The sequence below is a fragment of the Pezoporus flaviventris genome, unplaced genomic scaffold (genome assembly GCF_033815535.1).
Source record: "Pezoporus flaviventris isolate CSIRO_AGI_PZ_B2104156 unplaced genomic scaffold, CSIRO_AGI_Pfla_v1 ptg000029l, whole genome shotgun sequence".
NCBI classification, from domain to species: Eukaryota; Metazoa; Chordata; class Aves; order Psittaciformes; family Psittacidae; genus Pezoporus; species Pezoporus flaviventris.
In genome coordinates, this window is record NW_026892577.1 from 2,472,549 (window position 1) to 2,496,635 (window position 24,087).

At 45.5% G+C, this 24,087-nt stretch overlaps 2 protein-coding genes across 2 annotated transcripts; both read left to right on the top strand.

Annotated features, from left to right (window-relative positions):
* The first annotated feature begins 475 nt into the window (after nt 1-475).
* PRDX3 (peroxiredoxin 3) lies at nt 476-6,260 on the top strand. Its single transcript, XM_061458610.1, has 7 exons — nt 476-568; nt 640-706; nt 870-1,011; nt 1,961-2,096; nt 4,247-4,350; nt 5,403-5,568; nt 6,068-6,260. The coding sequence occupies exons 1-7, from the start codon at nt 533-535 to the stop codon at nt 6,119-6,121; spliced, it is 705 nt and encodes a 234-aa protein (XP_061314594.1). The 5' UTR covers nt 476-532; the 3' UTR covers nt 6,122-6,260.
* Nucleotides 6,261-8,255: 1,995 nt separating this feature from the next.
* On the top strand, nt 8,256-22,156 carry SFXN4 (sideroflexin 4). The gene is made up of 14 exons (XM_061458621.1): nt 8,256-8,383; nt 8,475-8,540; nt 11,248-11,322; nt 12,228-12,254; nt 12,343-12,397; nt 13,157-13,182; nt 14,602-14,652; nt 14,740-14,805; nt 14,921-14,989; nt 16,252-16,342; nt 17,855-17,970; nt 18,934-19,019; nt 20,134-20,248; nt 21,777-22,156. The coding sequence occupies exons 1-14, from the start codon at nt 8,345-8,347 to the stop codon at nt 21,852-21,854; spliced, it is 960 nt and encodes a 319-aa protein (XP_061314605.1). The 5' UTR covers nt 8,256-8,344; the 3' UTR covers nt 21,855-22,156.
* Nucleotides 22,157-24,087: the final 1,931 nt, after the last annotated feature.

Consider the following 24,087-nt stretch of genomic DNA (forward strand, 5'->3'; position numbering starts at 1 on the left):
AGGGGCTTGGGACAAGGGATGTAGGGACAGGCCAAGGGGAATGGCTTTAACCTGCCAGAGGGGAGACTGAGATGAGCTCTTAGGCAGAAGCTCTTCCCTGTGAGGGTGCTGAGGCGCTGGCACAGCGTGCCCAGAGAAGCTGTGGCTGCCCCATCCCTGGCAGTGTTCAAGGCCAGGTTGGACACAGGGGCTTGGAGCAAGCTGCTCTAGTGGAAGGTGTCCCTGCCTGTGGCAGGGGTTGGCATTGAATGAGCCTTAAGGTCCCTTCCAACACAAACCAGTCTGGGATCACTTTACCAACGCCGTTTGAACAGTCCGCACCACGCTGCTCGCCCCGTTCCGGTCTGTACCAGCACCCACCAACGGCAGCTCCCACCTCACCCGCACTGGGCGCTAGGACAGGCTCCCACCGTCCCTACGGCCGACAGGCTCAGCCGGGGCAGGCTCCTCTCGTACCCCGCGGCCTCTCCGCCCCGCCCCGCCGCTTCCCGCGCCCGCAGGCCGCGCTCCTCCCGCCGCCGCCTCGCTCAACATGGCCGCCGCGCTGGGGAGGCTGCTGCGGACCGCGGTGAGTGCCCGGCCGCCCCTCCGCGGCCGCCCCAGCCCCGCCGGCTCTGACCCTCCCTGTCCCCCCCGCAGGTCCCCGCCGCCGGGAGGACGCTGACGGCGCGGCCCCTGCCCTGCGTCCGCCGCCACTTCAGCCTCGGTAAGTGCGGGGAGGGCGGCGGGGACGCCGCGGGGCTCGCCTTGGGCCGCGGCGGCGGGAGCGGGCCCGGCCGCTCTTGCGGCGGTGGCCGGAGGGGGAGCCCCGGCTCGGCCTTGGCCCTGGTCCCTTTCCCTGGCCCGCATCGGTGTTTTCTCGCCCGCAGGCTCGTCTCGGTTCGCTCCAGCGGTTACACAGCATGCCCCGTTCTTCAAGGGAACGGCGGTTGTTAACGGAGAGTTCAAGGAGCTGAGCCTGGATGATTTCAAAGGGAAATACCTGGTTCTCTTCTTCTACCCGCTGGACTTGTGAGTGCGGGTTTTATTCCTTCCACACGGGCCTGCTGCCCCGCTGAAGGTCATGAGAAGCGCTGTGTAGCGATGCTGTGAAGTGGCTGGTTTGGTGGTGGTTGGGTGAATCTTGCAGGGCAGATACGCGTGTTTCTACAGTGTGAGTGATAAGATGTGGGGGCACACAGCCACTGTGTGTTAAAGCAATGGATGGGGTGGGTGTAGAGCATCCTACCGCTGCCAAGACTGCTTTGGAAGGTGGATATGGCCTTACAAGTGTGGCTTCCCTTAGGGCATTGCCCTGCATCCCAGGGTTGCCTTCATTGAAATGTACCAAATAAATGGTTTATTTCCTAATAAGAAATACATAATAATGTGGCTGCCCCATCCCTGGCAGTGTTCAAGGCCAGGTTGGACACAGGGGCTGGGAGCAATGTGCTGTAGTGGAAGGTGTCCCTGCCCGTGGCAGGGGGTTGGGACTGGGTGAGCTTTAAGGCCCCTTCCAACACAAACCACACTGGGATTCTCCGATACGATTTTTAAGCAGTGGGGCTGGCAGAACTGCAGCTAGACAGCTCCAGAGCAAAAGGTGAACAGATGGGGTTGAGCGTGTCCACAGGACTTGAGTTGTATCCTAATGTACATGGGCACATGGAGGAGGATTTAACCTGCAGTGCTTTCTGCTATAGTTCCCAAAACCTCTCTGTCTAGAGGGTATCTAGTAAAAAACAGTTCCTCTATCTCTGCAAAAAGCCTGTCTAGAACCGAGAGCTGAAAAATGGTGTGGGAGCTCTGTGGCTGCGGCTTTGAGACTGAAATGAATCCTGAAGAGGAAACACGGTTAAAATTACCATGCTGAAGGAAATGCTCTGCTGCATTAGTGCCTACTAGAAACAGACCTGAGGGTCCTTTACTAAAACACTGAAGACTGCAGAATCATTACAGCTTGTTCTCTCTTCCCACCCAGCACCTTTGTCTGCCCCACAGAAATTGTGGCTTTCAGCGACAAAGCAAAGGAGTTTCGTGATGTGAACTGCGAAGTGGTGGCAGTGTCTGTGGATTCCCATTTTTGTCATCTGGCCTGGATAAATACGCCACGAAAGGTATGAAATGAGCAGCCGCTTGGGTCTTCCTCTGTTGCTTTGTTGTCTTTTCACAAGAGCTCCTGAGAATAAGAGTGGACTAAAATACTGTGCTAACACCGATTTCAATACACTGCTTAAAGTGATATGTGGTTAACTTCTACATTTGATGAGATAATTCTATCCTCAACGTTTGTTTTCTTGCTCTTTTCCTTTATATTTTGGGGAGGGAAGGTATCTTTGGTTTGCTCTCTTGATAGTTTTGTAGGTTGCACCATATCCTTCTATGTTTTATTTCGGAAGACAAAATAATATACATGGCACTGTCCCAAGCTGCTTGTTCCAGCTGATGGTCTGTATGTGCCATTGCAGGAAGTGAACTTTCTGTAGTGTTAGTCTGCAGTAAATGTAGTACAATGTAGTAAAAGAGCTGTTAGTCATTATTAACCAATGCTTAACAATGGTGGCTTCAGACTGGAAGCAGAACAACCAGTTTATTGGAGCACTTGTCATAGAATCCTAGTGTGGTTTGGATTGGAATGGATCTTAAAGATTATCTGGTTCTAACCCCCCTGCCACGGGCAGGGACACCTCCCACTAGAGCAGCTTGCTCCAAGCCCCTGTGTCCAACCTGGCCTTGAACACTGCCAGGGATGGGGCAGCCACAGCTTCTCTGGGCACCCTGTGCCAGTGCCTCAGCACCCTCACAGGGAAGAGCTTCTGCCTCAGAGCTCAGCTCAGTCTCCCCTCTGGCAGGTTAAAGTCATTCCCCTTGGCCTGTCCCTACAGGCCCTTGTCCCAAGCCCCTCTCCAAGTTTCCTGGAGCCCCTTTAGGCACTGGAAGCTGGTGTGAGGTCTCCCCCTAAGAAGTCCTCTCTTCTTCAGGCTGAACCAGCCCAGCTCTCTTAGCCTTATATTATTAACTCACTTGCTGAAGTGGTTCCACTGAGGCCCTCAGCTTTCTTTGGGGAAGGAAGGTGACAAGAGATGGCCTTTTACTGGAGAGGAGCCTATTTCAGACTTACATAAAAATGTGTGGCTTTGGTCACATAGAGCATCTCAGAAATTTGGTCAGCTGTGGAAAATCAGCAGTATCACGGGAAGTGCCTGTGGTGTTGCCTGTGTGGACAGTGGTCCGTCGTACTGCTTGCAGACTGGGCTGCCTTCAGGTGCACACCTCTGCTGTTGCCTCACCAGGGGAGTGAGGAGAGTTTGCTGTATTTAATCTGGTAGCAAGAGCATTCGATTTGCTGCATGCTTTGTTCAAAGCTCTAAAATGTGACCATGGGCTGACTTCACTGTCTCATGCAAAAGCTGTTCAGTCAGGCACTGCTCCATGCAAAACACCCTGCAAAGAGCGGAAAGAATTCCGTGATGGCACAGGCAGGAAACTGACACCCGGAGAAGCCAAGGCCTTGGTTTCTTCAGCAGATACCTGTGTGCAAAGCTCTGTATATGAGAACTCTGTTGCAGACAAGGCTTTGCAGGATGAGGGTCTGAGTGACTGCGGTTACACAATGATTCACTGATGATGTCAGGAGTAGAAAAGCAAACAAATTCCTGGCTTGTTTCAAGGATACAGAGCTTATCTCTCTTGCAGTTCCAGTTGCAAAACTGAAAATAGTCTTGGTAGACTCTCCAAAGAGTACTTAAATTGATTTGGGGTGGGTAAAAATAGTATGTGCGCTGAATAGAGAGCAGCAGAACTCTGACATCCCTAATGTGGCTGTTGGAAGCTTTGAGCTTTCTCTGTTCATAGGATGCAGATTTGTTTTCCCTTCTCACCGCCATGCTCATCTTGTCTAGCTTTGAGCACTTCAATATGCAGTAGACATGTTTGTATTCAAAGCTCCTAAGTAGGGCACAAGGGAAATCCTTCTGGAAATTGGACTTGACATAGGAAGTCACTGAAATGAGCAGTTCCAAAATGCTCAGTGCAAAAGAAGTTTTCATGTTCCAAAGAAACCAAATATTCCTGTCTACTTAAAAACAACAAAACAAGTCAAAACCAACCAGCCGACAACCCCACCCCCTCTTGTGTTTCCTTCCATGGAGCTAATGTCACAGATGGATTTTGTTGTATATCCTCAAGAGCACTGAATCTAGCAACTGGTGAAGGATAATCCTAAGAAGTGTTTTACAACCAAATGAAATCTTCTTCTGTTCTCTAGAGTGGTGGTTTGGGCAAAATGAATATTCCAGTTCTGTCAGACCTCTCAAAACAAATCTCCCGGGATTATGGTGTGCTGCTGGAAGCACCTGGCATAGCACTGAGGTAAGGTGTGACTGCTTATAACTCCACCCAGCCTCAACCACCATCAGCCATAATGTCTCCTCCTGCAGGGAAACTGCACGAGGATCAAGCAGTCCATCACAAGGACTGTGGGATGTTACTTTTCCAGCAGAACTTCTGCTGGATCCCACCCCAGGCAAAGGGCACATGGCTGTTATGGCCATTGAGTTGAGGATGGTTCCAGGCCTCTCAGAATGCTTGTAGGGGAAAGCAGCTGCTCTGCTGTGAGTGACGGGGAGAACTCCATGTCACTGAGGAAAACACGAGTAGCACAGAAGAGCATTTATGATTTTAATACATGTTTTCACAGTTTAGGTCTTTCCCTTCTTCCTTGTTCTTGGTTTCTTCTGAAGGGAGAAGAAATTGCCTTAACTTCTGTGTAAGTTCTAAAGCAGGTGTCCCAGAGGCCCCTACAGTCAATCCCATGATTATGTAGAGGAGAAAATGCCAATTTTATTTTAATTCCACCATGGCTGTACTATTAAAAGCAAATAGTGGTCCCTGAGAAACAATGAATTGGGTGGGAGTCTTCTGGAGACCTTCAGTTCCTGATCTCTGTGGATGAGGAACTTCTGATACTTGTTTGTTGACAAATTAACTTAATTAGTATGGTAAGACTGGGTTTTGGTTTTCACAAACATTTATATGCAGTAGGATTTAATGTAGTCACTTCATGTGTAAGCAGCTCTTCACTCAGTACTTTCAGATTCTCATACCAAAAAGACATGGGAAGGATGTCAGGATGTCAGCTATCAACTTTGACATATAGGTGGAATGAAAAGTTCCACCTCTGTTATGCATCTGTCTGGATTTAATAGTCTTTATGCATACTTTCTCATATGTAATCTCACCATACCATCCCAGTTGACTGGTTCTTGCCTTTTGATCACTAACAAACACTAAGTCAGACTTGGTATTGCTACTCCTACCTCTGATACATGCACATAAGAATGATTACCCTGCTGAAATAGTCTGGTTTCTTGTTTGGTCTTTGGAATGTGATTCACATTCCCTAACTCCTTGCTGAATTACAGAGGTCTTTTCATCATTGATCCAAATGGGATTGTCAAGCATCTGAGTATCAACGATCTCCCCGTTGGCCGTAGTGTGGAAGAGACTCTCCGCTTGGTGAAAGCATTCCAGTTTGTGGAAACACATGGAGAGGTTTGCCCAGCAAACTGGACTCCAGACTCCCCTACAGTAAGTGTCTGCTAAATACCACTTGTCTAAATATAGCCACTGGTTTATTTTGGCATGTCTGAAGGGCTGAGAACCACTGTAACGTGAGGTGCTGGACTCAGGCTGTGCCTGTTGTCTAAATCTGAGGCTGTTATCAGTTGTCCCAGTTCAGTCTGTTTGTATGATACAAAATGTGTGACTTCTGTGAAGAAAGTCACCGATTCTTCTTTTACAAGACACAAATTACATTTAAAACTCTAAATTTGACTTGGAGTTACCACCAGTTGTGTTCAGGTTTTTTACTTATTTAATGCCCTGCTTCATATTTGGCAGAAAAATGTGTTATATACTTAAAACTTGCAAGTAGGAGCTTGTACATCATTTGGACTTCCATCTTTCAAGTGCAGAAATGGAAATAACATCTTTATTAACTATGCATGGACTTTCTTGGATAAAATGTCAAATCTGGTAAATTCCCTTATTTATAGTGTGTAATAACTAAACTTTCTTTTCTTGACAGATCAAACCAACCCCAGAAGCTTCCAAAGAATATTTTGAGAAAGTGCATAAATAAATACCCAGATATGTGGACAAAACTCTTGGTTACCATAAACAGAAGCCATTAGGAAAGCAGCTGTGATTATCATTGATAATAATAAAATCAAAGTTGTCATTTTCTCATGTTGAAGAAGAAATTAAATGCTGAAATAGTTCCTGGCTTCCTTGTCTTGCTTTAAAAAGAAGGGTCAAAACTGAGGCTTTCCCCCTTTTCCCTTTTTGCAGCTTCAGTTTCATGGGTTTCTGTGACATGGTCTTTGTCCTGAATACAAGTACACAACGTACAGTTGTCTTCCACTGGGTTTTCCCTCTTTCTTTACCTGGTTTTGGACCAGTAAGTGTCCCATGTTTTCCTTTACAACAGGAAAAGCTAAATTCTGTAACAAGAGTTTAAAACAATGGGGACAATACAGAAAATAAAATACTGGTACGTGGTATATGTTTAATGAATTTTGCAGGGGAAGAGATGAATGTAACAAAACTGTGTAAATGAACTATAACTTGAAATGAATGTAAATAAATGCCATTTTACTCCTGCATGTAGTCAAAGATGCAGGGCAGCTACAGAGGAGGATTAACAAGCATGAAGAACTCTGATACTGCGTGGGAGATGGTAAAAACTTGAACCCCAATAGTGTACTTACTGGAGCTTAACAAGAAGTCTGTCATTTAAAGCATTGCTTGCTTGAGTCTGTTGTAAGCAATAAAATTGAAAGCAGTACATCTCTAGAAATAATAATAAATCTTATTGTTGACAAACAGCGGGTGTGTTGCTTTGCTTTTTTTTCACTTTTTTCCTAGATTCCTATTTGTGTTTTGAAGAGCTTGGATCTTCTGCACCTTTGCAGCAAGTGGTAAACAACTGCAGCTGCCTTTGTGTGTGTACCCTTAGGGAGTAGCAGGTGTCCTGCTGGAGGGATGCATCAAAAGGAGCATGAGCAGCAGTTGAGGGAGGGGATCCTGCCCCTCTGCTGTGCTCTAGGGGGTAACCCCCTGCTGTCCTGATCCAGCTCTGGGGCAACAGCACAAGAGGGACGTGGAGCTTTTGGAGTGAGGCCAGAGGAGGCCATGGAGATGCTGCGAGGGCTGGAGCAGCTCTGCTCTGGAGCCAGGCTGAGAGAGCTGGGCTGGGTCAGCCTGGAGAAGAGAAGGCTCCTGAAGGGGAGACCTGAGAGCAGCTCCAGTGCCTAAAGGGGCTGCAGGAAAGCTGGAGAGGGGCTTGGGACAAGGGCCTGTAGGGACAGGCCAGGGGGAATGGCTTTAACCTGCCAGAGGGGAGACTGAGATGAGCTCTTACGCAGAAGCTCTTCCCTGGGAGGGTGCTGAGGTGCTGGCACAGGGTGCCCAGAGAAGCTGTGGCTGCCCCATCCCTGGCAGTGTTCAAGGCCAGGTTGGACACAGGGGCTTGGAGCAAGCTGCTCTAGTGGAAGGTGTCCCTGCCCGTGGCAGGGGGTTGGAATTGGATGGGCTTTAAGGTCACTTCCAACCTGAAACAGTCTGGGATTCTATGAAATCAACACAACACTGAATGGGTTTGTGTTTTCCATTTGCCCTTATGATCAGAGGAAAGGACTTAGGTAAAACAGAAGCATAAGCTTGTGTTATAAAGTAAGCTTTGTAACAGGTACCAACACTGCAATGTAAGTTCAAGGATATAAAAACACCTGACGTGGTGCCCAGTGACGCTGTGTGTTTCAGTACTTGCATCTTTTCAGTCCTGGTATTTTAGCTCCGTTTTGTTCAAACCCACTGCTGGCTGTGCCCTTCTCCCAGTAAACCTGAACTGGACCTAGAACACATGAAGTTAACCCCTGCACAGCTCACCAATGCAAAACTACATCCTAGCGGTGCTGGGGCAGCTGTTAGCGCCTGTGAAACAAGCTACAACCGCAGGTCAATGCCACACTGCGCTTGTACCTGGCTGTGCCTGTCTCTTACCGCGGTCACTGCGAACGCGGCGGGGGTTTCTCTGCCGTCCCGGCTGGCGCAGGCGGACACTGCTGGAAGGGGAAAAGCCGATCGGACCTTTCCCAACCGCGATCCCGCTCCCCGGGGCTGCAAGGCCACGGCCCCAGCCGGGATCCGCCTCACACCTCAGGCCCGGCCTCAGGGCGGGAAGGCGGCCCGGACACCAGGTCTACCCGCGGCGGGAGGACCGCAGCGCTGCGGCTCCGTGCCCGGGCGGAGCGTGCGGCGGGCGGACCGTTCCCCGGCAGCGCCGTTCCGGTGCCGCGGCTCCATGGACGCCAACCTGCGGTTCTGGCGGGCGGAGGGGCAGGTCGGCGGCGGCGGGGGCAGCCGGGGCGGCCCGGCCCGGGAGGGACGGCCCGGGGACAAACCCCGGTCTGACCGCAACGTGTGTCCCACAGTCTTTTTTACAGAGGCTTCTGCTATGGACGGACGCGTTGGATCCCCTGCTGCTGTTCAAGTCCTCCGTGAGTAGTTGCAAGGCCTCTGAGGAAAGAGGAAATGCATAGATATAGATATAATAGATATAATCTGTGTTTTAACTTACGGTACCCAAGTCTGTGCCAGGTCCTGCAGGCGCCGTGAGTAGATTTAGCTGGGTGAGCATGTAGCCAAAGTCAGATCCATGCATGTGGGTTTCCGCTTGTGAAGGCAAAAGTAAAAGCTGTGTTAGTGGTACTTGTACCTGTGCCTGGAGAAGAGAAGGCTCCTGAAGGGGAGACCTGAGAGCAGCTCCAGTGCCTAAAGGGGCTGCAGGAAAGCTGGAGAGGGGCTTGGGACAAGGGCCTGTAGAGACAGGCCAAGGGGAATGGCTTTAACCTGCCAGAGGGGAGACTGAGATGAGCTCTTAGGCAGAAGCTCTTCCCTGTGAGGGTGCTGAGGCGCTGGCACAGGGTGCCCAGAGAAGCTGTGTCTGCCCCATCCCTGGCAGTGTTCAAGGCCAGGTTGGACACAGGGGCTTGGAGCAAGCTGCTCCAGTGGAAGGGGTCCCTGCCTGTGGCAGGGGTTGGAACTGGATGAGCTTTAAGGTCCCTTCCAACACAAACCAGTCAGTGTCTTTATGTTAGTAAATAGAATTACAGCTGTGTGCATTTCTCTGTATAAGTAAATAAAACAAAGGGCATTTCTAGACACACCGCTTCAGCAGTCCTGCTTAGACCATGGCTGCTGTGCCAGCACTTGAATTAGAATTAAGAACCAATTAAGAACCAGGACACCCCCAAAGACAAGAGCTGTGGAACAAGCAGCTGGACATGCTCTTTCTGAATACAGACAGTTGCAGGAGGAGTGTGATGTGGAGCTGTCACAGGTTTGGAGAGGACAGGTTTGCTGAGCTGCACCCCAGGCACCCCAAATCTCTGCTGCCTAATCCACACAGCCATCCTCGTGGTGTGGCTTAGTCTGAAGCTCATGAAGATCTTTGATTCTCTTCCAAGTGGCTGTACTGAAATGAATCCCCTGAGAGGGAGCGCAAGTGCTGACTAGGCCCTTTTTATACCAGAGAATGATTATTGCAATTTTAACACTAATTTTTGAAAGTGTGATACATTGGTGGCCATAATGTGTAGCTTCCAAATTTCAGGAACTGTTCTGACAAGGGAATTCTGGGGAAGATGTGTGTTTCTATCCATCCACTTCTGTATAGTTTTGTCAGGGGTGACAGAGGAAAAAGCACATTGTATGAGAGTTGGCTGGTTAGTCAGTATAGAATCATAGAATCACAGAATAGTTTGGGTTGGAAAGGACCTTAAGATCATTCAGTTCCAACCCCCCTGCCATGGCCAGGGACACTTCACACTAAACCATGTCACCCAAGGCTCTGTTCAACCTGGCCTTGAACACTGCCAGGGATGGAGCATTCACAGCTTCCCTGGGCAACCCATTCCAGTGCCTCACCACCCTTAAAGAATTTCCTCCTTATATCCAATCTAAACTTCCCCTGTTTAAGTTTTAACCCGTTACCCCTTGTCCTGTCACTACAGTCCCTAATGAAGAGTCCCTCCCCAGCACCCCTATAGGCCCCCTTCAGACACTGGAAGGCTGCTATGAGGTCTCCACGCAGCCTTCTCTTCTCCAGGCTGAACAGCCCCAACTTCCTCAACCTGTCTTCATACGGGAGGTGCTCCAGTCCCCTGATCATCCTCATGGCCTCCTCTGGACTTGTTCCAACAGTTCCATGTCCTTTTTATGTAGATTGATTTTTTTATTATTCTTATTTAAGGGAAAACTCCATTAAAGCCGTAGAACACTGTCAAAATGTGTGCACATGGGGTATTTCCTTGTCACTTGCAGAGTTAGTGTATTGTGTCTATCTATTCATCTATCTCTATAGTTATATATGGTATGAATGCATAGCCCTATATATATTTACATGTACAAATCACATTATTTAGTAAATGTACATTATATGTATATATATGTAAATGTCAACAATAAAATTTCATAGTACATTCAGGATTTGGAGATCTGGGATTAGTTCCCACCTCCTGGAATTAAAATACACTCTTGCAAATAGAGATGTGCCTGTTGAGGAAAAGTCAAACCATCTCATCAATTCTCCCAAGAGGAGCAGAGTTTTGTGTAGACTGTGGATAACCACATGAGTTTACAGTTGAAGTGTACCTGTTTTCCATAATTAAAAGCTTAAGCCAAGTTTAAAGGAAGAGTGTATGGTCCAAAACTTGATCACACGTTTGTGAACATGCAGGAGCATCTTGTGATGTTGCGACTTGTTTCTGGTCGCTTTTAAAAGTCTGGTTTGGAATTCAGTTTTAAAACAGCCATCAGTGCCTGTGGTGATATTGGATGGTTGCTTTGGCAGCAAATCTTTATGTTTGCCAGCACACATGGGTAACTTTGAGTACAAGATGATTAACTCTTGATTTCAGTGAGGTTTTTCATATGCTTCCATTTCCAGTGCATTTGTGTAGCAGGTTGAGGGATTGATACAGAAAGGAACCAAGGGAGTCTGAATAACCTAAAGGTTTCTGTGATTGTGAGCTGGTTGTGTGCCTAGGTGTGTTCTTGCTTGTACTACTCTGGTGAGGGACAGGTGCTTTATTAGCTTGACACGCTAGGTTCGCAGTTAGAATGTCTTGTAACGGATCTGTTGCACTCCAGAATATTGAAATCTAGGTTATTTTATCTGTTTGTTTTGTTTTTTCTCAAATACAGGACGAAATAAGAAGAACCAGGTTATCCATACAAAGCACTGGGAAGACCCTAAATGAACCCATACAGAATGCTCAGGTATTTTGGAGTGCAGTGCATAGGAAATAGAGGTATCTTTTCTTCATGGCTGAAGTAGTTGATACTAATATAAAATGTAGCAGACAGAATACTGAGATTCTGATACAAGTGGTAGCACAAGAAAAACTCACTGATACAGATGTTTTTCAAATCTATCAATCTAGCAGGAATTCCTTTGGATTACTACTGACTTTAATGCCAAATCACAGTATTATCATCCTGAAGAATGCTAGGTTGTATATCATATAGCTAAGAGATGCTCTCGGATCCCTGTAGGAATCATTGCTCTAAGCTTGTCTGTCCTCACTTGGGGTGATACAGGTAGATGATAAATATGCAAAGAGCTTAATAAGCTCATTTAAATCTTAGATGTTGTAACACCATACAGAGGGCAGGTTGGTTTAGTTGCACATCTCACAAAATGAGCAGTAGCAGTACTTGGGTGGGAAATCTATTCAGTTACTGGGAAGTAGTGCTGAACCCTTACTTCATTAGGAGGAGTTTTTCTTTTGACTCAGTGTGGCATTTATACCTTGTGTGTCAAAGCCTGAAAGGAGAAATAGAAACTTCTGTGATTCCAGAAAAGCTAAAGTCTTAACATAAGTGTTTGGGCTTTTAGCCATATGTAAACTATTGTTTTCTGGTTTAAAACTAACTTTCTGTTCTGCCATAGTGTGTGCTTTGGTGCTGTCACACAACACATAGGATGTAAGTTATATTCAACAAGGAGTGTGTTGAAGAGTATGTTGTTAGGGACAAAAGTAATTACAGGGGTGTATACATATATAGCACTATATTAAAGTGAGTTATTGGGGAAAAAAAGGAGGGTATAATAAATGTGCACAGAAGATTTTACCCAGTCTCTTCCAAAGCTTGGTTACTAACCTCATTTTCAAATTGTTTAGACAAAACAAGCCTTCCTGCTAAGCCTGGTAAGTTCACAAAATACTTACATTGGGGTTTTTTTCTTTCTCATTCACATATGGCAACAGTGGTCTAATATTCCTTTTCTTATTTAAGTCCAGTGTGCATCCTGATACAGACGATATAATTCCTGTTTTGTTTAGACCTCCAGGTAAGTTCCCTTAAGAGAAGCTTTGTGTATGTGACTGAATCATCACAGGGGACTAGCTCATAGTGAATAGATGCTGTGATACTACAGTGGTATTCTCCATATACAAAAGCAAGTAGACTCTTCTGTTAGTTGCATTGTCATAGCTGTTGAAGATTTATTATTCCTACAATCCCCTTGAGGAATTTTTTCCCTGTAGTTTATCTGCTCATCTAGATGGAATTAGTCTGACCAGTCTCTGATCTCACTGCATAATGAGATCCCAAATCCCTCCCCATATAAAGCAGTCTACCATAAACTAAGTTTTCCTTTGGTGGATGTGGCTATTGTATGAATTTACTTGCTGTGGTGACAGACAAAGTCTGCTTGGGTGAGGCCAAGACAGCACAGGTTCCTAATCAGATATAACCATAGTGAGGCTATTTACTCATTATCTTGTATAACCACTCATAGCTGTGGCAGCTTTTGTTGCCACCTATCTCTTTTTGAACAGAGAGTTGATTTCTGTTCAACACTCAGTTATACTGTTGAGTGGAGCTCACAAGGGCTCCCTTTGGCTACAAGCTGTGACCAGGTATTCTGATTTCTGGGATGTGGAATGAGAGACAAGGGTTAGAATTGACATCTGTGGTGATGGTGTGATTTTTTTGTGGGCAGTGTTTTACTTAGAGCTGAAAGTAGAAGGGGGAAGTTAGGGGAATTTTCAACTCAAGACACACACAGCAGTTATTTTTACTGAAATAAAGTTTTCTTTCTTTTTAGCCTTCCTGCCTATATCTCTTCCATTGGTGAGTAATCATGAAAGATGCTAGTGGTACAGCATGGCTTATATTTTTCCAAAGCCAAGGTTTATAGGGAGGGAATAGAAGGCTTCTTGTATGTTCAGCACAAGCTTTTTAAAACATCTGTTTTATGGGAAGTGCTGAGTAACCTAGAAATCAAGCCCTTAAGGAATCTCATTGGAAGTCCAAACCTGTTAGATACTTTCTTTCAGCAGCATGCAAAGAGGTTGTTCTTGAATGAAGGTTGCTTCTGATGCAAGCTGAAATTCACTCAGCATTGAGAGCACGGCCTGATGTTGGTCTGTTTAACCTCCTACTGAACTGCAGTAGGAAGGAGTCGGAGCCTTGTGTTTTGTGTTTCAGACCCAAAATATGGATATTTTTCTTATGTAAATTGTGCGTTTGCAAGGAAGAAATGGTGTTGTCAAGAAATTACAGATGTAGGAATAAACTCCTATTGCAGTGCTCAAAACTTGCACCATTTTGTTTCATCATCATAGAATAGTTGTAGCTGTAATTATATGCATGTTTAGTTGTTCAGATATGTTTGGGTTTGGCCTATGAGTATACATACTGGGATGTCATTCCATACACAGATTACAGCATGGATTTACATGGCACTGCTAGAAAGTATAATGAAACTCTCAATGGCTGTTAAATTCCTTAAGAACAGTAGTAAGATTAACAGAAATACTTCTTTTTGGTATTTACAGCTTAATGCTCTTTCATAGATGTGGTTAGATTCAGTGTTGGTATTAATAATAAAGGTAATACATTCACTAATATTAAATGAATTGCTGTCCTCTTCAAGGCTTTGGACATTCCCTGCCCTCCTCTTATTCAGTATTTGCCTTATCTTGATTGACTCTGCCCTTTGAGAGTGCTCCACACTTTGAGCATGGTAGGTCAGGCTTCAAGAAAGGCTTTATTAAAACTGAAGTTCTTATTCACAGTCTGAATTTGAGAAGGAATTGGGAAGTAACTCCTAAAATCTTTGATCTTAGATCAGTAAGATTTAGTATTTATATCCCCACTAGTCAAAACAATCTGACCCTTTCTCATTCACTTCCTTAATTCCATTTTTATTACCTTAGTTATTATATTTGCATCTATTTAAGCTTCGCAGGTACAAATGTATTTGTTATTTGGGGTAAGAAAGCATCTTGCTCAAATATTCTTGCATATAGTGTTTTAATCATTGTGTTTCTGTGGTTTATATTGGATAGAAAAAGTGAGTATTTCATATCTGTAGCAAAAAGGTGTGTTACCCTGGAATTAAGGCAAATGGTTTTTGGTACTGACTGAAGCCTTTGACACTGCCTCAGATAGTAACATAGCCATTGTCTTCATGCTCTAGCCAACTACTGCTCACCAAAACCTCCTAGACTCACCAAACCTGCTTTCCTTGTGGGGTTTCCCTCTTAGGTTATTGCTTCATCTCTTCAGCACCAAGCAAGGCACAACTTTTTTTATCAGGTAATTGCCTCTTTCTGTCTACATTTATCCTTTTCTTCCTGTCTCAATCCCAAATTCATTTTTTCTTGTAATCTGTTGTTTCTGCAGTTCTTGTTTCACGTGTACACCACGGGATTCACCCTCTTCAATGGAAATAGAACCCCAAAGGCTGAAGTATATATTGATCTTTATTTCTGCTATCATCTTAGTTATAGAAGACCATTTTGAACATGATTTACAAGGGGTTTACAAATGGACTTACAGAATGTGTTTCTTCTGTCCTCCTTAGGAGTACTCGATTCAAGAAAAGCAGATCTTCCTCAGCCTGGGAGCTGTTTCCTATGCAGCGTGTATTGGTGTATGTATTTGCTTGATGCTTGCCTTCCTAATAAGCTCTCCAGAGAAGGAGTAGGCACTGAGACAATCACACTGCCAAATCATCCTTCAGCATTGTGCTCTGATGCTCTACTCTGGTGTCTTGCCCCAGAACTGTTCAGGATAACAATTTTCCTGATCATCTGCCAGCCAATACCTTGCTTATCTTCCTCTGATGTTTCTTTTTCTGTCCTTTTCATTCTGCAAGCTTAAGAAATGGTAGTGAGAGGAAATAGGCAAGGTTTACAAACACAGAGTAACCCACTGGGTTGGAGTTGATGTTTTTATGCCGTACGGTGGAAGTGATCTGTCTGTCCCTAAACAAGTGATTAAATCTGCAGGCATCTGTACTGGATAGAGTGAGCTCATATATCTGAGACAGCATAAGCATGAAAATACTGCATTGAATGGAATGCAAGTAAATTAGCCTTCCTGAGGGCTACAGAGCTAGCCCTGTGCTATGCTGGAATAGGTATTTGGTTTCTGGAGTTTGCTATGTCAGAATGAGCTCTGGTGTCCTCATACGACACTCATTGCAAGTGTATCTGCCCTTACAATGCATTTTCTCACTCTCCACACTAAACAGTGATTTTTATAAGCCTGCTGGCAGAAGAATATGAGTATTCCTGCTTTTGTTAGAGGGACTTGCAGCCACTTTCCACTAGGTAAAACAGTTTGGCCAGCAGTGCTCAGGACTTACAGAGGTCTGGGGAGGCAGCTATGCCCATGGGTGAATGTGGGAGTTCTTCCCCTTTGTTTTCCAAGGGAGACTGTGAGCACTAGCTGGTGTACTGGCTATTTATTCCTAAAGGAAACTTTCCTGTATTATGGGAATATAGAATCAGGCTGAAACCACAGGGAATCAGTAACAAATACACAAGTAAACCAGGTTTCCTGTTTGGGGGAGAGAGTGGTATGGGATGCAAGGCAGCTGGATGGGTGCCCAGGGAATATTAGTCAGAGGTAATTGTGTTCTATCTTTATTATTCACACTGCTGCTGTCCTCTACATAATAATGTTTAATGCTTTTTTTCATCATGATATTTTGTATTCTTATCTAAAAGAGCGATTACAAACACCTTCAGAGCACATCTGCATTTTGCTGGGATGTTAAACCAAGGCATTTATTTTTACAGATGATAACTACGTGCTAAGTCACAGATCTATTTTCCTAACCTGCTGCACACACTGAAATGCTGCACATTTCCTTTAATAGAAGGTCCCTGTTTTCTCCCCATGCATTAGGCTCTTCCTCTCGTCTTCATGAATCGTTACACGCTGAAGAGTCCATTAACACATCTAATCATCAAAAAAGTCCTACCTGCTCCTCTGCTTGGTGAGTAAAGAGGAACTGTGCCTCGTGCAGCTGGTCTGAGGGCCATTTCCTCACCCCATCTCACTGTAGAGATATCTTGCAGAGGTGTGGTCTTACTGTTTCCTAGCCTCCTTCTGTGAATGCCTTTGCTGGGTACCATCCTTTCTGTGTGAGAGCTGATGCTCACTGATCAGTGGAACTGACTTCTTGATCTTGCTGGTTTTCAATTGTAAAGCTGCAGAGCACTCTCCTGGCCTTTGTGTATGCATGACATGCAACTGTTTCTCCAGGGATGCATTTTTCTTTGGCTTGCACATCATACTTGAAACCATCAGGACTGTCAGGACTGTGATAGATATGACATTGTGTGGCACATATGTGACACCAGAGTGCAACATAGCTCTGGGTGTGCACTCCATAGTTCCTTACTCAGATGCTGCTGGCTATGAAACTGCTGACAGCATAGAGAGTTGTTACAACAGAATATCACTAACCTTGCAAGGTAGTAGCACTGAAACTCTCTACTGACATGGTGAAATTGCACCAGGACGAGTTTTGCTGTTTGATGTCATCGACTGGTTTTCTAATGTCATTGAAGACACTTTTGGCTTTTCCTAGGGGGAAGCTGGTAAAATTAAAACACGTCATCTCCTCTGTTCCAGGTTAAGTGAGATGGCTCCCCAGATCGTTCTGAGGATCTGCATTAGAGCTTTCTGACTTGTTTCCCTTGGAGTAGGTGTTAAAGTGTGCTTCCATTTCCTTAAATGCAGAGAGAAACCTGAGGGTAATTGTCTAATATTAGTGCAGCATTTGAAAAGTGCCATCTGTTACACTGACGCGTTTATTGAACAGCACTGCCCAAAAGTAATAAAAAGAGAAATCTATTGTTTCAAGCGTGGTCAGTTTGCCAGGCTGACCAAGGTCTAGAAAATAGAAAGGAGGAAACCAGCTAGGTTACTAACTCCCATTAGATACGACCTTTGTAAGTGCCAAGGTTTGTGTTTTCGGTGACTGACGGTGGGATGGGTTTTTTCAGGCACCTTGTAAAGCTCGGTCCGGAGGAGACTGGAACGTTTTCGTCTCGGATCCAGCTGAAGCATTGCCACTTCTCTGCCCAGGTGTCTGTCACAAGTCCATAATGGAACATATTAGAGCCAGTGTTCCCCTGACACCCTCCCTTTCAAATCGGGGGTGCAGCCTTTAAGTAAAGTCTGTTCTCTTCTGGGTCTTTTCTTCTGTGCTGACCAGTACAAAACCTTTCAACAACACAGATCCATCCACAAAGTACTCACGGTTTGAACTGGATGACAGTGATTGAAAGCTCCGAGTCTGTAATGATAAAGCACCTTTTAGGATTGGGGCCTTAAAATCTAACTCAAGATCCCAAGCAGCTTTTTGTGGGGCAGCCTCTTAAGCTGCCAGGTTATTCAGTTGTGAACTGCTGAACTGGAAGTGTGAAATGCATGTACTTATGAATGTTGCTACTGAGGTAGTTCTGGATCTTTCAAAGCCAAATCCTCTCTAACTCTGCAGGCTTGATGACTGCGTTTACTGTGGTGGTGACGAGAAGCCCAGAATTTGACAATGGAATTAAAGTGATGGACAGAAATGGCAAGGTTGTAGGAGTGTCGCAGAAGGCTGGTGAGAAGGTAGGTGACAGGGTGGAGGCCTCTCCTGATGTGCCTTTTGGTTCCTGCTGAGAGCTGAATGTGGTGCTGAGGGCTGACAGGGTTGGATATATTGACATGAAGAATCCCAGGTCACGTGCTGAACCTTTGGGTAGGCTTTGGGCTAGGTTTCTGGACCAAGGTTCTACAACCCTTGTGTCTTCAAGGGCTAGCAGCCTCCCCTGAGCAATATACTGATTGTCAGACTTGAGCCCCAGAGACCCTAGCACAGGCATTGCTGCTTTCCCTTGTCATCTTGGAAGGAGACAAGACTTCTGGACCTTCTGATGGGACACCTCAGAGAAAAGCCCTGTATTGTATGTATCGCATGCATCTCCTCCAGTGGGAATATTATTTAAAGGCTGTGCCTCCCACAGGGTAGTGCCCTGATCTACAGTGTGCTGGTGCATTTTAGCCTTGGGCTCCAGCTGCTTACCCTGGATCTGCTCCTTGCTCTGCTCATCAGCGTCCACTGTAGAGCCTGGCATAGGAACTAGAAGGAGTCACATTTTATGTGATGTCAATGACCCTCCTTTTCTATGCTGCTGTCCAGAGGGGAGGAAGCAGCTCTTTGAGCGTAAAGATTTATGGAGAGCTGGAGGGAGAACTAGTTAGGATGCCCAGAAGGTACAGCCATTTGGAAGAAGTTCAGCACAGCTTAAAAAGAGCAACCCTCAGCAAAATTACTATCATGATAGGAAACCTTGATACGACATCAGTAGTTTCACTTACCCTTTAAGGTATTTCTTAGTCACAAGTGGACTATTTGCCACTTGTAGGAGTTTAGTTTCCACGTAAGAAAGAATTCTTCTAAGAAGTGTTCTAATTCCCCATTATCCTGTTGCTTGAAACTTCGCATTAGACAAAGAAGTGCTCAGATAAACATGCAGTATTTGAAGCTGCACACACTGCTTTAACATCATTTCTTCTCCTCTCTCCCTCAAGGCTGTTAAAGAAACAGCGATATCACGAGCAGTCTTGTTTGGGACAACGTTTTTCCTGCCACCCGTGGTTACGTACCTTGTGGAAAGGTAGGAGGGGCTGCCAAAGGGCTGGGGGTGCCTGGTTGGGGTGTCTGCTGGTGTTCAACCTGGCTGCTACCACTTGCCAACTCGTTCTTGGGTCTGCAGTATTGCCTTGGTACAAGTGATGATCTGGGATGTTTCGGTTCAGCTACTGTGATTCATTTAGCTAAGTGAGTCTGGTTATGCCCACATCCATGTGGTGAGGGTTTGCAGGAGGCTGTGTAAAGCTATAAGGATTTCCTCTCTCCTCCCTTACAGGAAACATGCCTGTGCTCTCCTGGCAGGCTGTTTTCCAGCACCTAGCTTCCCTAACTTGATTTGGATCCCAGTGTCTGGTGTAGAGGGTGGTCACAGCACTTAGCTTAGATCTGTTAGTGCTGCAGAGAAAATATGGCTCTTGAACTTGCAACAAAAACTGGATCCCAGCTTGGAAACACTTATTCATGTATTGTAAAACCTGCTCTTGCAACCTTTAGAAACCGTGTATTATAAGAAGAATTCATTGTATGCTTTGTGAGAGAATTCTTAGCCTGCCCTGAGCTTTTGGTAGGGATCATCTATATCCTGTACATAACACAAGTAGGGATCATCAACGTTGTGTCATTTGGTATTGCCTAAATCAATTCCTTATCCCCTTCTTTAGCTCAAGGGACTCCTGTTACCAGAAGACATAAATACTGATGTAAGATAAAACTTTGAATAGATGTGGAGTAATAAATTTTTGCACAAGGCAAAGTAGGACTTAACAAGAGGAGCTAAATCTAAGGAGAAAGAGAGTAATGCAAGAAAAATCTTAGGCACAGAACTGAGAGGCTTTAAAGTGCTAATGCAGCTCTTCTTTTGTCACTTTGATCCTGCTGCTTATTTTCTTAATCATGTATTGACAATCTAGACTTGGCAAATGCTGCAGCTAAATACAGAACAAAGGGGAAGAACAGGAGTTAGGAATAAGAGCACAGGACATCAAGTAAGGAAGTATTCTTAGGATTTCTAAGCCTTGGTTATTGCTCATTTCAGTGCTATTTCAACCACTGAAATAAGAGCTAGTGCTTTTTGTCTCACTGTCAGGTTACTTTTCAAGCCTAAACTGACATATTTACTTTCTCAATGTCTTGGGCAGAGCGAAAATGGTGAAGACTCCGCGTACTTTGGCTTTAATGAGAATGTTTGTGATTACATCAGTACTAACAGGGATGCTGCCGGTCTCACTCAGTATGTTTCCGCCGTGTGGAGAGGTAAGTCCTGTCACAGGAACTGATTTAGGATTACTGTTACATTAAACAGGCATTCCAGAACTATACCCAGCAGTCTTGAGGCCATGTAGAAAACAAACAATAAGGTTAATGTGGTTGTGCATTTAAAAAGGGGCAGTAGCGGCTGCTTGTGAAGGCCTATGCACTAGGCAGAGGATTGCAAGGCTTTCTAGGTCTAAATTGTGTTGTGTGGTACAAATCTGCATTGAAAGTGTAAATATAAATCAGGTTTTCACAGCACTTTGAAGCAAGCAGGGTCAGGAGAGCTGTCTTAAAGGTTGAAACCAAGGCTCTTCCAGCACTGTTTTCAGTCCTGCTGGAGAAAGGGAGGATGTAGATGCAAAGTCAGCATGAGCTTGTCAGAGGTAAACCACCTCACATGTGACAGACATCTCTTCACCTGCCTTACTGAACTGTGAAGTGTAATTGTTCTCGGGGAAGGGCAGCTTTCTTGGCAGGCATTAAATGGACAGGCTGAGAGAGCTGGGCTGGTTCAGCCTGGAGAAGAGAAGGCTCCTTAAGGGAAGACCTGAGAGCAGCTCCAGTGCCTGAAGGGGCTGCAGGAAACCTGGAGAGGGGCTTTGGACAAGGGCCTGTAGGGACAGGCCAAGGGGAATTGCTTTAACCTGCCAGAGGGGAGACTGAGATGAGCTCTTAGGCAGAAGCTCTTCCCTGTGAGGGTGCTGAGGCGCTGGCACAGGGTGCCCAGAGAAGCTGTGGCTGCCCCATCCCTGGCAGTGTTCAAGGGCAGGTTGGACACAGGGGCTCGGAGCAAGCTGCTCTAGTGGAAGGTGTCCCTGCCTGTGGCAGGGGTTGGAACTGGATGAGCTTTAAGGTCCCTTCTAACACAAACCAGTCTGGGATTCTATGTAGCCCTTGAACCTTGTGCTTTGGAGAAGGCCAAGTGGGAGTGGAGCCTGGGATTCCTTTCTGCATTTATTTCCTCTCCCTTACCAGCACTGTGTGAGTATGCTCAGAAAATCACTGACTGGCTCTTGCAGTTTCCAGTGGTTTCTTTTATTTGCCTGAACTTTCTGGCATTGTAATATCTTTTTTTAGATTTCTTAATCTCTTATGACAAGGATAAACTGAAAAGAAATGAGGGGGCTTTTTAGAAGCTATATACCGAGCTTTGGAGGTTGGTTCCCTTTGAACTTCCCAGTTGCCCAACCCACAGCACTCATTCTCCTGGGCGCATCACCCAAATATATTTACAATTGGACTTGATGATCTTTGAGGTCTTTTCCAACCTAAATGGTTCTATAGTGACTGGAGATAATGTCAGTAATGCTGTGTTTAGATCTCAGGAGTACCGCTGATTTTAAATGAAGCATATTTCTTCCTTAGAAGGAAAAAAAGCCCCAAACCAAAAACCTCTTGGAACCCCAAATCCCATCCAGTCTTGCTCCTGAACACACTATTACAATCTGTGCAAAGTTCAATGCAGTATGGAGGGTTTATCATATACTTACCAGGAATGGTGTTGATTCCCTTTCTCTGTACCTTGCAGATAAAGCGAGCAGACCTTGAGCCAGAAATTCTCTCATCTACAGAAGAAACAGAGTTCTTCTACAACAGGGGAATTTAGAGATTGGCTTAATATAGGAAAGTGTGCTCTGGTGGAAGTGAATTCTGAATGTATGAACAAATTCATCCGGCCTGTGCGCCTGTGTCATGAATTTATGGTGGCATACATACAAGACTTGGTGTACAGGGCTGTGGTCTATGAAGAGGCAGACGTTGCAAAAGGATACTGCAAGGCCCAGCCCACAGGGAGATACACACACGACTGGTACCAGGAAGCAGCATTACACGGTATTTGTCACAAGCAGCATCTGGATGCTTCCTCCTGTGATTGATTTCTTAATTAAAGGATTATTGAATACAAAAGGTTGTGTGGCTGCTGATGTGGCTGCAGCTATTGACACGCTGCTTTACACAGCTGGTAAAGGTGGTTGCAGCATAGTCCTTTGGGTGAAGTTGAGCTGGTTCTTGGAATACTTACTCTGTGGGTTCCATTGTATTTAGGAACACTCATTGCAAGGATGAGGCATGAGTGAGGTAGCCATTAAAGTGGTACTAGAGAAAGCAACCCTGATGGCAGTATAATATTTGTTCAATAAGAACTCTTCAGGAAATAGGTGTCAAACTTGGTTACAAAGGGATTCTTGTCTTTCTCAATATCTTTGAAGGAGTTTTGAGGCCTGAACCTCTTGACATTTAGAACTTGTTTTTACACTGAAGCCACTGGGAAATCCTGTGGCTTCCTGACCTTGTGGACAATGAGAGATCCCACCTTTGCAAGTTGATGGTGCTTATCTAAAGAGAAAAGCTGCCTTTTGAGATGTGGCATAAGGATTATCTTAGTGATCAGTGCAGTGATCATCAGAATTAGCCAGGCAACCAGGGCTGTCTGCAAAGAGCTGCAGAAAGTTTTTAATACCAAAGTAAAAACAGGTGAAACACCAAATGGGTAAGTGAAAAGTAATGAGCTTGGTAAAGGGGATAATCCAGCTTCACATGGGGCTGCAAGCCACTGGGAGTGGAAGATTTAGATTAGTAAAAAACTTCTTCCTAATACCTATAAGGGTGCTGAAGCACTGGCACAGGGTGCCCAGAGCAGCTGTGGCTGCCCCATCCCTGGCAGTGTTCAAGGCCAGGCTGGACACAGGGGCTTGGAGCAAGCTGCTCTAGTGGAAGGTGTCCCTGCCCGTGGCAGGGGGTTGGAGCTGGATGAGCTTTAAGGTCCGTTAAACCAGTCTGTGATTCAGTGGATTAGGGGTAGTGCAGAAAGCTCAACATGTAGTTGAACTTCGAAGTTCTTATCAAAGGGCATTACAGATACTAAAAGCTGACATGAATGTAAGAGAATGGGCATTTCCATCAAAGGGAATCCATTGAGGAATACTAAATCCATGGACACTACACCAGCAAAAGAAGGTTGTAAGTTCCACACTGCTGGTGAGTGGGACAACTAATTTATTTGTGTGTTGTCACTTTCTTCTTGTGTCTTGTTTTGATGGCCATCGGGATATGACATTTGGCCAAACAGATCTTTGTCTGGCCCAGTACAGCTGCTTTCATGTGGTTTTGCTGACCTGCCACAGACTTGAGATCAAACCACCTCCTGGGGCAATAACGTGGACAAGTGTGGTAGGAGAGCCTGTGGCTGTGATAACTGTAGGCAGAGGTCACAGGAGACATGGCTCTGTGATAACTGATGTTAAGATGTGAGGTGCTGCTGAAGCTGTGTGTGACAAGGATAAATACGCACTAAGTAACGTAATAATCACTTTCACAGCAGTAATTTTACACTTACAAAAAGTCTGCCGTAATTTAACTTCCTTTAGCACAACACACAGGTCAGTGCTCTCCTGTTGCTGGAGCATTAGATTTCTTTTTACAATATGAGAGAACCAGTGTTTCCCGATCTACTCCATCCCTACAGGAAGACAACAGCCTGCAGCAAAGTAAGGCAAAACAGCAGGTCTTTTGCAGGAAAACAGTTCCTGCTGTGCTTTTGGCACTGAACAAAAGCAGGAAGTAGGGGGTTGAGTTTAGCTTCTTGTTTGAGTTCTGCCTTTTCTGAGCCTTCCTCTAACAACATACTGCCAGACGAGGGGAGGGGACAAGGAAGTAGCAGCACATCCTAAGGACCTGGAACCTGAGGGGAGCATGCTGTGAAGCTGTTCCAGGAGGACAGCGTGGATACACACATCTGCAACAGCAGCCAAAGGAGACACAAGCAGGGAAGATCACATCAGCCTCTGCTCTCCTGAGCTGGCAGGACACTAGGAAGGAGGAGGCTTGTCCTGCTTTTT

Excerpts from the sequence above, each read along its gene's own strand:
- PRDX3 (XM_061458610.1), top strand. The coding sequence starts at position 533 with ATGGCCGCCGCGCTGGGGAGGCTGCTGCGGACCGCG. Across the intron at positions 1,012-1,960 it reads TTCTTCTACCCGCTGGACTT|CACCTTTGTCTGCCCCACAG; the intron begins GTGAGTGCGGGT and ends CTTCCCACCCAG. Across the intron at positions 2,097-4,246 it reads GGATAAATACGCCACGAAAG|AGTGGTGGTTTGGGCAAAAT; the intron begins GTATGAAATGAG and ends TCTGTTCTCTAG.
- SFXN4 (XM_061458621.1), top strand. The coding sequence starts at position 8,345 with ATGGACGCCAACCTGCGGTTCTGGCGGGCGGAGGGGCAG. Across the intron at positions 12,255-12,342 it reads AAGCCTTCCTGCTAAGCCTG|TCCAGTGTGCATCCTGATAC; the intron begins GTAAGTTCACAA and ends TTCTTATTTAAG. Across the intron at positions 17,971-18,933 it reads CGCAGAAGGCTGGTGAGAAG|GCTGTTAAAGAAACAGCGAT; the intron begins GTAGGTGACAGG and ends CTCTCCCTCAAG.